The sequence below is a fragment of the Ochotona curzoniae genome, unplaced genomic scaffold (genome assembly GCF_017591425.1).
Source record: "Ochotona curzoniae isolate NIBS_2020 unplaced genomic scaffold, NIBS_Ocur_1.0 scaffold_4701, whole genome shotgun sequence".
Classification (NCBI taxonomy): Eukaryota; Metazoa; Chordata; class Mammalia; order Lagomorpha; family Ochotonidae; genus Ochotona; species Ochotona curzoniae.
Window position 1 is genome coordinate 60181487 of NW_024467122.1, and position 13049 is coordinate 60194535.

The 13049-nt window shown below is 39.0% G+C and overlaps 1 protein-coding gene across 2 annotated transcripts in view; it reads left to right on the forward strand.

Annotated features, from left to right (window-relative positions):
• The window catches only part of UNC13C (unc-13 homolog C), a 500819-nt gene that overhangs the window by 383422 nt on the left and 104348 nt on the right, over window positions 1-13049 (forward strand). For both annotated transcript variants that reach the window (XM_040969448.1, XM_040969449.1), the window contains one exon: window positions 6596-6673. In XM_040969448.1, coding sequence (XP_040825382.1) covers window positions 6596-6673 — 78 coding nt within the window. The remainder of the gene's footprint in view (window positions 1-6595; window positions 6674-13049) is intronic.

A 13049-nucleotide genomic window follows, 5' to 3' on the forward strand; every position in this document is an offset into this window, starting at 1 on the left:
GTCCAAGAACTTTTCTATTTCTTGGTGGTCCTCAAATTTGTGGGAGTACAGTTCTTTGTAGTAATTTCTAATTATTTTCTTAATGATTGCAGTGTCTGTTGTTATGTTGCCTTTTTCATCTTTAATGCTATTGATTCTCACTTTCTCTTGTTTTTTTTTGGTCAATCGGGCCAGTGGAGTGTCTATTTTGTTTATTTTCTCAAAAAACCAACTTTTTGATTTGTTGATTTTATGTATAGTTTTTTTGATTTCTATTTGGTTTATCTCCTCCCTTGTTTTGATGATTTCTTGTTTCCTATTGTGTGTGGGACTCTTCTGCTGCTGTTTTTCCAGATCCTGGAGGTGTGAGGTTAGTTCCTGTATTTGGCGTCTTTCTTGGGCCTTGACATGGGCTCCGATTGCGATGAATCTACCTCGTAGCACTGCTTTGGCGGTGTCCCACAAGTTTTGGAATGTTGTATCAGAGTTTTCATTGGTTTCCATAAATTTTTTGATCTCATCTTTAATTTCTTCTCTGACCCATTGTTCGTTTAATAGCATATTGTTCAATTTCCAAGAGTGCCTATACTTCCTGGGGAGTTTTGAGTTGTTGATTTCCAGTTTCATCCCATGGTGGTCTGAGAGGGTACATGGTATGATACTAATGTTTTGGAAGTTGTTTAGATTCGCTTTATGTCCTATCATGTGGTCGATTCTGGAGAAGGTGCCATGCACCGCTGAGAAGAAGGTATAGTCTGTGGCCTTAGGATAAAAAGTTCTATATATGTCTACTAAGTCCAGTTGTTCTATTGTTTGTGTGAGCTCTGTTGTTTCTTTGTTGAGTTTTTGTTTCGTAGACCGGTCCATTGTTGTTAGAGGTGTGTTGAGATCGCCTACAAGAATTGTGCGGGTGTCTATGTCTTCCCTTAAGTCTGTAAGTAATTGCTTTACATAAGTAGGTGCATTAAGATTCGGTGCATAAACATTAATGATGGTGATTGCTTCTTGATGGATCATTCCTTTCACCAGTATAAAATGGCCTTCCCTGTCTCTTTTGATGTTGGTTAGAATGAAATCTATCTCGTCTGAAATTAGGATAGCTACCCCAGCTTTTTTTTCTCGTCTATTGGCGTGAAATATCTTTTTCCATCCCTTCACTTTCAGTTTCTTTGCATCCTTTCTGGTTAGATGCGTTTCTTGTAGGCAACAGATGGTTGGGTCTTGTTTGATGATCCATTCTATTAATCTCTGTCTTTTGATTGGTGAATTTAGACCATTTGTGTTGAGAGTTAAAATTGAGAGGTTGCAATTTTGCCCTGCCATGTGATTGTGTTGTGTGTGTGTTGTTGCCTATGTAATTGTCTTGTTGGTGCGGCCTTTAGTTTGGAGACCTTCTTATTTGCCAACTTTGTTTGTGATTTGCCTCCTTTTTGTCCGGGACTAGCGCATTTCTAAGGAGACTTTGCAGAGCTGGTTTTGTGTAGACATATTCTTCTAGTTTTTCTTTGCTATTGAAGTATCTGATTTCGTTCTCATATACAAATGAGATCTTTGCTGGGTAGATTATTTTTGGTTGACAGTTGTTTTGTTTCAGGACTTGGAAGATCTTTGTCCATTCTCTCCTTGCTTGTAGGGTCTCTTCGGAGAAGTCAGCAGTGATTCTGATGGGTTTTCCCCTGTATGTGATCTTTTCTCTACTTCGTACTTGTCTCAGGATTCCTTCTTTGTCTTCATTGGAGTAGAACTTGAGCACCGTGTGTCTGGGTGAAGATCTCTTTGGATCATGTCTGTTGGGAGTTCTCTGTCCATCCTGTATGCGGGGTGGATTCGTGTTCCAAGTGTTTTGGAAGTTTTCCTGTATAATTTCATCGAGCACTGCTTGCATCCCAGATTCTCTTTCTACTCCCTCGGGGAGGCCGATGATCCGAATATTCAATTTTCTAAGGTAATCCTTCATCTCTTGCATCATTTTATTAGTTTTGCTGAGGTTTGTCTCCAGCTGTTTAATTCGCTGGGCACTTTCATTTTGTGTGTCTTCTGTTTCAGAGATCCTTTCCTCTGCCGCATTTATTCTGTTGATGAGGCTTTCAATCTTATTATCTTGGGCATCCAGTTTGGTTTTGATTTGTTGTATTTCGGTGATTATACGGTTCTGGAAGTCTTCCAGCTTTGTGTCCACGTCTCTGAGAGATTTTAGCATTATTTTCATCAATTCCTTTGTTGGTAACACTTCCATGTCTTCATCTCGTATCGTCGATATTGATAATGGCTTTTGGCCCTTGTTTGGTGGGGTGCTGGCTCTTTCATCTGGAGCACAACTCTTTCTGGTGGTTTTTCCCATTGCGTTGGTGTATTCTGGTGAGGCAAATGGACCCGTGTGTTGAGGGGCTGTCAGGTGCTTTCCTGTAGAGATTGGAGCCTGTAGGCGTGGTGTTGCCGGGCGTGGTAATTTTCAAGGCACCGTTGGTGCGTTCTCAGGGCCCGGGGCTGTAGAGCACCACCTTGGGGGCCCAGTGGATTCCAGGCACACTCTGGGCACCTCTTCTACAGGTGTGACACCCCAGGGCGTGGCGGGATGGAGGCGCTCTCTGGGTGTGCTCCCTTCACGGGAATCCGCAGTGCGTAGAAGGTTTTATGTGCTTTCTCCCTGCGTTCTCCGTGTCAGGGACTGCAGGGTTTTTCAGAGCCCACCTGGTGCGTCTCCCACACACGGGACTGTGGGTGAGGCACTTTGCAGGCGTGGCTCTTGTGCAGTGAATCCACCACTCGTGGTGTGTGGGTGTTCAGAGCCCCTGCTCCCGTGTGGCTCCCCCACACAGGCCCTTAGCGGAGGAGTGGCCCGGGCGCCCTGTTATAATGACTTCACGGCGGCAGGTTCGCACCGTGTCAGTTTGTTGCAGGAGTTCTCCTGACACCTGAACCTGCGCTACGGAGGTGCTGCTGCTGCAGGCGGGGCGCCCAGCCCGCTCGGTGCGGCGATCAGAGTCCTGGTGGTTTCAAGCACTCACCAGGCAGGATGTGGGGGACTCCAGACCCTCGCCAGCTACCTCTGCGCACCGAGCCGCACTGGTCCCCTCAGCGCAGGGACATCCGATGCGCCTTCCCGGGGCCCCCTCAGCCACCAACACAACACCACTGTGCGTAGTTCCACACAAACCCAACAGTTTCGGCCCTCTGCTCCGCGTTCTGAGGCTGGAGCCTCAGCGGGGGGCAAGAAATGCGGAGGCTGCCACGTCAACCCCCAGCTCACCAAAGGTCCGGCCGCTGCAGTCTGCCTCCACCGCTGCCGAAGGCCTCCCGCCGGTGACGATCCCCCTGATCTCCCCGCCTCCGAGCTGGCCGCGTCTCCCGTCAGGCCGTTTTCAAAAGTGACTCAGCAGGTCTGGAGTGGGATGTCGGTTTCTCTGCCTTTGCCCTGCTCCGTTCTCGTTGTTCTTCCGAGTTGTGTGGATCTTTTTGGCTCCACACTGTCCCAGGGAGCTTCACGGACCTCTCCCTGCGGTTCCCTGCTGTTCCTCTTTGCTGCTTCTGTAGCTTTCTATCCCTCTCTCACTAGACTCTCCCTCACAGCCTTCCTCCTACGTCGGCCATCTTCGCTCCGCCGATTTCTATATTTAAAATCTTTAAGGAAAAAAGTCTCATCCAGTTTCCCTCATTCCCTGACACTGCCCACCCTAATCAGTGGTCCATATCAGCCCACATCCTTCTCAACTATGTAAACATCATCAAAAATAAAATGAATTTATTATTTAAAAAAAAGAAAAGTTTACAATTATAAAATGGAAAATTTCTTGGTCTTTCTTCAATGACATACTTCCCTAATTACAAATAGTTTGACCAAGCCTACACTCTATCACTCACATACCTATTAGCTTTTATAATATCTGGTATCAGTTAGCTACTTAAGTTTACCTTCATTAGAGATGAATTAAAGAAATGCTTCTGTACATTTATGTAAGTTCACAAAAGTATACAAATTTATTTCACTATCATGATAATTTCTCAGTGCACATGTACTTATATATGTACATGTGTCTGTGTATATCATCTAAAATTGAGACACTTTGAAAGATAGATATCACTGAAGATATTACCCGAACATTTAATTTTGTACAGTTTTGTACCATAGTTAAACAAAATGTGTCAGAATAATTTTTATCTACTGTGGCATGTTAAATTGCAAATGGGTCACAGTGTCTGTTCCATTTTATTTCACATTCTCAAATATAAGAAAGCTTCATTATTAATATAATAATTACATTATTTTGAATTTTTTAAGGAATTTTTAACTCAGAGACACTCCATCCATGTAGAAACGGCTCTAGTCTAAATGAAAATTGATGTTTACATTCATCATACTTCAGTTTCCCAGCTGTTTCATTATGAAATACATAATGATATTTTAAGCAAAAAATCAAAAAGTACAAACAAAAAGATACATTGATTTCAAACACAGGTTGCTTTTTTCACTGAGCTCCTTGACCAGCTTATGAACCAGTGTAATTTTCTCTCTATTTTCTGTTTCTTCATTCTCTATGGAGTTGTCGAAAGTAAGTAAATTTATGATAAATTTATATCTATTTGTTATTTCTGATTTGATAAACTCATTCAGTTAGGTTGAACTTTGAACATTTCAAGATGGCAGGGGAGAAAATTCTGATTTATTTATAGTTCTCAGGATACCTACATCTATTTTTTCCTCTGTGACTTGCTTGGGGTCAGTAGTGTTTCATGGCCTGTATATATGCAAAGCTGGTTCTCAAATCCTATGCCAACAAAGTTCAGCTAAATACTAGAATCAAACAATCACAGTGGAGTCCACTAAGCTGGCTGAGACGATGAGAGCAAGGTGATAGAAACTTTTGCTTATATAATCTTTCCCCTTCTGGTTATGAATCATGACCTTTGGCCTTGGATTTCTCACTGGTAGGAGTCCCCAAGTATTCCCATTCTACAAGGAAATGGAAATTGCACCATCCTTATTTCCTAGTGGAAACCTAGTCTGTTGGTTTGATTTGCAGAGTATGATCAAGATCCCTAACCCACAATGGGAGGGACTAAGCGTGGGCGGAGCTGCAGAATCATCTGGAAAACGTTCTAATTCAGTGGCACTGATTCACAGTCCCTAGGGGATTCAGCTCAGATAGCTATGCGCGTCTTTAGAAAGGTATTTAAGTGACTGGCATCAAGGCAACCAAATAGAGATTTAAAATTGTTTTCCTCAATTAAGGCAGGGATGTGGTCAAGCAGAAGGTTTTTCAGAGGTCACTGATGTGACTAAAGCAATGCAAAATCTTCCCAATTCCAAGAGCCGGTACCTCCTCAACATGCCGCAAGCACTTTACCTGACTCTGCTTCGTTATTGCCTCGTGTCCTAGGAGAAGACATTTCCACTCTGTTTTCTTTGCTTCTTGTCTCCCTGTTCGATCTGCTGTGTGTCTGCAATCAATATGCAGGAAATCTAAATGATCCTGTGATTATGGTGAATCATATTTTCCAATTATAAATAATTCTACCATTGTAAGGTCGGATCAATTTCTGTCAGAAAGATTTACATCTTTGTAATTATTTTATCTCTATCTCTTTGGAAACAAATTGGAAAATTGTTAAGTGTATGGTATTTACAGCACAGTGCTGTCCTAAGAAAAAGCAGCACACATAGTGTATTTACAGTTAGTAAGACAGTGAAAGTAAAAATCAACTCAAATGTAAAATAATACAAAACAAATGCCAGGCAAGTGATAAAATCATAGAACTCGGGAAGAAGGTCTAATCTGAATACTAGGTATTGCTCAAGTCCGTAGGACAATGATAATGGGAACATAGGGTTGGAACTGATAACAAAGGGCCTTGAATATCAGGTGGGGAATTAAACTCTCAGGGAAGAATTCATTAAAGTTGTTTTATTATCGCTGCTTCCTGAGCCAAAAAGGGGAGCATTTTGTTTTTAAAACAGTGAAATAGCAGAATTTAATCTATTTTCCTTGAAATACATCTTTAAAAACAGTATGTGGTTAACTTCCAAGTAAAGAATGCCACAGTGTCAAGGAAATTCCCGTAGGGCGTCTCCAATGGTTTGCTTTTATATTCCTTCTCCTTGAGTGAAAGATTTTGACACAGTAGTAAAGAGGGTACACTCACACCCCCGTCCAGTTCCAGAGTAACAGGATTTAAGGCCCGATCCTGCTTCAGATTCCAATTTTCTTTTAATGTACACTCTGGGATGTGACAGGGATTGTTCAAGTATTTGGGTTCCTGCTACCAGTAGACGAGACCCACACTGAGTTCTTGGCTCCTGACCTCAGCCTGGCCTAGGTATGTGTGGGATGATTCAGAAGATGAAAGATCTCTCTGTCTCTTCTCTATCCCTTTCTGTCTCTGCTTTTCAAAAAATGTGAATAAAAAAAAAAATATATATATATGTATATTTTAAAACTCATTCCCCCCCAGGATCAATATACCTTTCTTTTTTTCATTACAAAGCAGAAATAAAATAACAGAATTTCAATATAATAAGATACCCAGATAGCTTCCTATTATCATTTTTAAGTTAAAAGGATTGAAAAATGTAATATATGAGGCATATGCATAATATGCAAATATTCTTTATTTACAGCCTTGCATCCTGATGAACAATATTCAACAATTACGAGTACAGCTAGAAAAAATGTTTGAATCAATGGGAGGCAAAGAGGTGAGTATATTTTTACTCTTATATTTTCCAAATGCCTACTTAGAGATCATTAGCAGTACGTATATTTTCTATGGAAGGTATGTTAATCAAGATTTTACATGGTTTATCAATGAATAGAAAATGATAATCATTTAAAATCCTGTTAAAATTAAGGCAGTTGTTATCCACAAATGAATGCTGTAATACATTTGATAAATATAAGTGAGAGGAAAGAATAGGTTTTTTTCATAGGATAGATAATCATATAAACACAATTAAATCTATGCAAATATGCTAATGATGTGTAAAGTTTGACAATTACAGTTTTTTTATTGTATTGTACAAGGTCACTTTGCTATTGATGCTTGTTCTGACATATGCTCTGTGGCAGTAATGGGTTTTGGTGTATTGAGGCTTATTTGTCACATGAAGAAAGCGTGTCCAAATGTGTGCTGTGTCTGTAACGTGTCATGTCTTTGTCCACCACCTTTGACTTGCAATTCCATGAACAGAAGAAGGAAGGAGAAAGATTCTTTTATGAGGTTTGTGATAGTAAGCATCTAATCCTTTACCTGGCTGTGTTTCTTTCCTACACATAAAGATTGTTGCATTTTCTCCTTACCTCATCTGCTTGAATGGAACAGATAGGCATTGAAATCCTAGCTGTGCCTTTGTTCATGCCTGCCACAGTCTGTTTCTTGAATCGAGGTGAGCATCTGGAGGTTCAGCACTGGAAAAGATGCCCAGATGCAGGATCATGAAACAGGATTTTCTAATCCTTCTGCCCAGTGTATCAAGCTCAAGGTGGCTTTGTCAGGCATGTGTAGGTATTTCTCTTCAAGGCTATCTGACTCCTTGTCCATATTGTGCTAAGTGGGATTTCAAAGCACATATGCCTTGCCTTTCTAAATGATGAGGTTATAAATGCTGCCTTCTGCTCTCTTCATGTGTGATTTGACTTTCAATCAGCCTTCAACAGTTGTCCATTTCACTTTGAAGAATGAATTTGTTGTTGAGCTTTCCAGAAGTGGGAAGCAAGAATACATATGTAATGGTGCAACAGGTTCTTTTTTTTTCAATGAACTTTCATACACTGCACTTTGCTTACTATTTGATTTATATAAAATAAAGCTGCTTTCCGCAAAGTATGTGAATGCTAATTGCAAGGTTTGAGGGGATCGCTCTCACTTCAGAGTTCTTCTAAGTTAGCACAAAAAATTTTGGAATAATAGCCTGAGATTTTTTTTTTTAAATTTTAGTGATACATCCAGATTTTAAGTCTATTTGTTACTTTGAAAAGTAGAGAAGGAATCACTTGATTTTTATGGGAAATATCATCTCCTTTCAGTGAAATTTTAAACCACAAATCATTTAAATATGAAATTACATTTAAAAATTTGTATTTCCAGAAATTTCTCCTCATGCTTCTACTATTTAATTGCTATTTTGTGTTTCAGTGCCAATGTTAAAAGTATATTGCTGAGTGAGTCTTTAGCAAACAAATCCAAAAAGAATGACCAGACAGATAAATCACATCCTCCACTTAGAGGAACCTGTATAGACCACACCGCCTGCTAACTGAACATGTTGTTAATGGCTTGTTCGCCAACCAAAAATGTGCTTCTTATTTAAGATAATATTTCCAGCTTGAAATGTTTAAGTCTCACATGATAAACTTAGCTTTGAATATATCTAAAATGTTTTTTGGTTTTGACTAAATCACAGAATGTTTCTTCTTTCCTGGAGAAAATAATGAAGACAGAAATAGTGGGTTTGGTGTCTCCTCCATTTATAACTCATACAATGTTTATGTGCTAAATTCCCCATACAGAATCTCAAGGGAAAATTCAGTTCAATAAGTTAAATTATAGGCGACCTCATGCATTTTTTGGTAGCATTGACTCCAACACCTTTGTTTTCCATTTGAGTATTTTCCATCTGTGCTCTCTCTTTACCTATTTCTCGGTTCTTCTGTTTCTCTTTCCGTGCATAGTCTCTTTTTCTCTTGTTCTCCTCCATTTTCATCTCTTTTGCTCAGTTGCTAAGAAAAAAATTGTAATCAGCGCTGGGCAAATTTGGCGTCAGAACTGATGAAGTGTCAGGAGAAAGCAGCACTTGAATCCAAGTCTGGCTCTAACACGTAGCTCCCCAGACAGGCGTGTGTTTTAATAACGCAGAATTATGTCCGAATTCCAAGGACTGGTATCTCAGTTTAACAAGCTCATCTTTCCAGTGTAGATACCTCTATAAGGCACTGTCTAATGAATTTTATAAATTGGGCTTTTATAAAGATTAAAAGGAATCTTGCTGAGTATCGCAGAATCACCACGAGATACGAGGAGTATTTACGACACAACATCTTCAATGACCTTCAGAGGTTACATCATGTGACCCTCTAAGTGGATCTTCTTCACCCTGCAAGTGAATTTGCTTAGAATATCTCCAGTGGTGTTGTTAAGAGAAACTTCACAGCCTGGATATCATTATTTTTTTTAGGAGTTTGTTATTTTGTCCCCTGCCATCTGTGCTGAGACTCATACTTCCTGCTACAAAAAAAAAAAAAAATTAATTAGCAAATGATTGCCTGTGCATTTGCTTGAAATAGACTTTGGCGCCCTATGGCTATCAGTTGGCTTCCAACAACAGCTTTGCTTGCCTGTAATAAGATCTGCAAAGTGCTGGCCGCTGGTGGGCATGGCTGCATGATGCTGCAGCTCTCTGCTGTTTTGACATCATCTCTGTTCGCAGGAAGCTACTCTTTCTTTACAGTATCACCCGCTGTCCCCTCAAGAATTAGTAGTGTTTAAAATGATTTTTGATAGAAATATTCTCTGTATGTGTGTGGAGTCCAGGATGGAGACATTTCCGGGACAATCTTGAGGTTGTACTTGTTGACAAGGGCTTCCAAAGCAATCGGCCCCTAGAACAATCTGCATCACGTATGTACACAGTGTCCTGTGGGCCAACTCAGAAGTTTTTACTTTTGTTTCTTTTTTTTCCCCCCAATGCTCTGTTTAGGAGAAAAAAAATTGCCAAAAGAGAAAATTAGCAAATGTATGCCCCTGTACATATGCCCACAATAACTTGTTTTAGCATGATAAATCTGATTGCTCTGGAGGATATAAAATAGTAAGTTACACAAGTCAAGAAACAGAAATAAACTTCAGGAAGGAGGTCCAGAATCTGTCTGTTTTGCTTCCTTTTGTTTGCTTAGATTTTTTTTTTCTTTTCTTTTTAAAAGATGTACAGTAAGTGATTTATATATAAAAAAATTCCAGCAAGCACTATATTAAAGCAGGTGAAATAACCAGCCCTTGTCAAGGACTGATTTAGCCTAAAAGTTAACTCGCACACTGCTATCCTCATAGGGTATTACATGTAGCTGTATTATACAGAGATAAAAAATCATTACCCAAGTGTCACGTAATATTTTTTATTTATTAGTCAATGAGTGTTTTATTAACTTGTGGCTCAGAAGTAAAGCTAATGTATTTTAGTTTTTAATACTTTGATAGTTTATTTCTTAGGCATAACTAAGCATGCATCAAATGCAAATAAATAGTCAATATTCATTTGTTAAAAAAAAAACAAACTTGCTGCTGCCCATGAAAATGACAGTATATTCTAGATCACTAAATCAACGTAATTGAGTATATTCTAAAAATTAAATAAATCTAAAATTATCTTCAGAATGTCATAAGATATTGGTTTTAAACCTTTATATAACTTTTAATTGTTTTAGAATAACAGTGACTAGTCTGTGTTGGCAAAAGATACATTACCTCACAATATTATTTCTTATTGCCTAGTAATATTGACTGAATCTACAGGAAAACTACAATCAGGGCAGAAAAAAAAAAGAAATAAGTTGACTTCATAAAGTTTTATATATTTAATATATACCCAAACTTTCATGATGAATTGAATGTGTCAATTAGAAATTTCAACGGACTATGTAAGAGTGGTAACAGTTTATTGATAATGCAGTTTATTGAAGTTCATTTAAATATCCATTAGCCGTATGGAATTGGTTAAGCAATCCCAGGCTAGAAAGAAAAGAAATGAACTTCCAACATTATTCACTGGGTGTTGCCATTTCAAATGTACATGTGCTCAGGCGGTAGATTGGAGATCACAGCTTTGAGAGCTAACTTATCCTTTGCCAATAGTTCTTCCGTATGCAATAAACTACCTGGTGAGTTTAGTATTTTATTTGGTCGGTCTTGGCCAGAATCCAATCATTTTTGTTTGTATTAAATTCCCAGGAGATGTTGATGCTGCTGGGCTGAGCACCATGTACTGAGAATTGCTGCTCTGTATGTTTAGAAAAAAATAATAATAATTATGAAATAGCTCATGATAACCTGTTGTCTGTGCACCATGCTTAACTCACTGACTTTCTGTGTTTTGGAGATTGAGAAGACAAGGGAGTGAATGTGTTTGACATTGATATGGTTTGCAATCATAGTGAGTGAAAGCAAAGTCTGTATTAAAGAATATGGGCATCTCAGACTATAGGAGGCCCACTCAGTCATGTCCACAGCCCAGCATCTTTGTTCACATTCTGTACTTTACACTTGCACTATTTATATAAGCGGAAGTATAGTTGTAAAAAGGAGAAGTGTTATGTTCAGAGATTAGTTTAATGTTTTTATCCTGTCCCAATACTTTTCCTTAATGTAATTTAAGACATAATCTACTAGTTAATAAATCAATCAGAATCTGTTTCCTGTTTTGACCTTTTCTGGTAATTATAAAGCAAATTATAAAATGTATCATGAATCATATTAGGCACTATTTTATAACAAAACAAACCTTCAGTCAGTTATATGTTCTTTTAATGCAAAATAGTTTTCTAAAGCAGTTTGATGAGTCTTCCTGTGTAGATATTCATTGTTGCCTACTTACATTTACTGTATTGCTGGGAGGCAAAGGTTAGAGTGGGAAATATAAACCAATTTTTAAATACGTCTCACCTCAACAAGCTTTCAAGGCATAAGACTTTGTAAAACAATTAAAACAGATACCTTTAAGAAAGATTAATTTTTTTATTAGAAAGATTTACAGAGAGGAGAGACAGAGAAAAAAAAAAAACATCTGCTGGTTTACTATGCAAGTGGCCACAACAGCCAGAGCTGAGTTGATCCAAAGCCAAGAGCCAGGAGTTTCTTCCAGGTCTCCCACACAGATGCAGGGTCCCAAGGCTTTGGGCCACCCTCTACTGCTTTCCCAGGCCACAAGCAGGGAGCTGGAAGGAAAATGGAGCTGCTGGGACATGAACCAGTTCCCATATGGGGTTCTGGTGCATGCAAGGCACAGGTTTTAGTCACTGAGCCATTGGACTGAGCCCCAGCGACACCATTTAACACCTAGAGAAAGATAAACTCAGAAGTCAGATCTTCCTTGTCTACCTGGACCACTGAAAGTGACTCTTTACATGGAGCTGACTAACCTGTGCACTGCCAGGGAAAGACACATGAGACTTGAATACAATATATACTCCTCCATTAGTTCATTCAACAAATATTTTATTTGATGGCACTCTATTACAAGGCTGCAAATGTTCCTATGGATGTAAGATACAATAATTACAGAGATATAAACCCTACCTTTAAACACCTTAGAATTCATTAGGGGATTCTGAATAGTTAAGGAAATAAGATTTGTGGGAGCAAAAAAAAAAATGCAAACTTTTCTTAACTGGGAAATAATTCTTCAAAAGACAATTGTTATACAATAGGCCACACAAACTCAAGGACTGAGTGAGTGAAGGTCAAAGTGTGATGCCATTTGTCTGACTATTGCTATATCTTTGTTTTTAAAGTTTCATTGCACCAGGAGGATTGAATGTTTGAAGTGCTGAGCTTTTGCTGTGTTAAGGTGCAAATATTGCTGGATGTCTTGCTCCTTCTGCTCCTCACTGTAATTAGAGTTAACAAATTGGACTTAATAGAAAATTAGGAAAAATAATGAGGGTCAAAAGGCAAACTGCATTGAAGTGATTTAATAAATGTGATTAAGAATTCAGTGCTACTACCACATAAAGTTCGGCTACCTACAAAGCAGGTGAAATTAAGAAAAGGTGCGGTTCAGGAGGTTGAGAGGTTTGTGAACTGGCATTTCATGGTCAGATGAAGCAGAGTCCCAGGCCAGACAGCTCATCGCCAGAGTACTGAGTGCTCATAGTGTCACGTATCACCACTGCTTTTAAAAAACCAAACTCTCTGAACCTTAAAACTGAAAACTAGAGGGGACATACTACCTTCTGTAAGAAGAGAAATGGAATCTCACTGTAACTGCCATCTTCTATGATAAATCCATTTCATTATTGTGCTATGATCCCTCTTCATTGCTTATGCCTGCCCCACTGTGGTCACTGGTAAAACCCAGCAGTTTG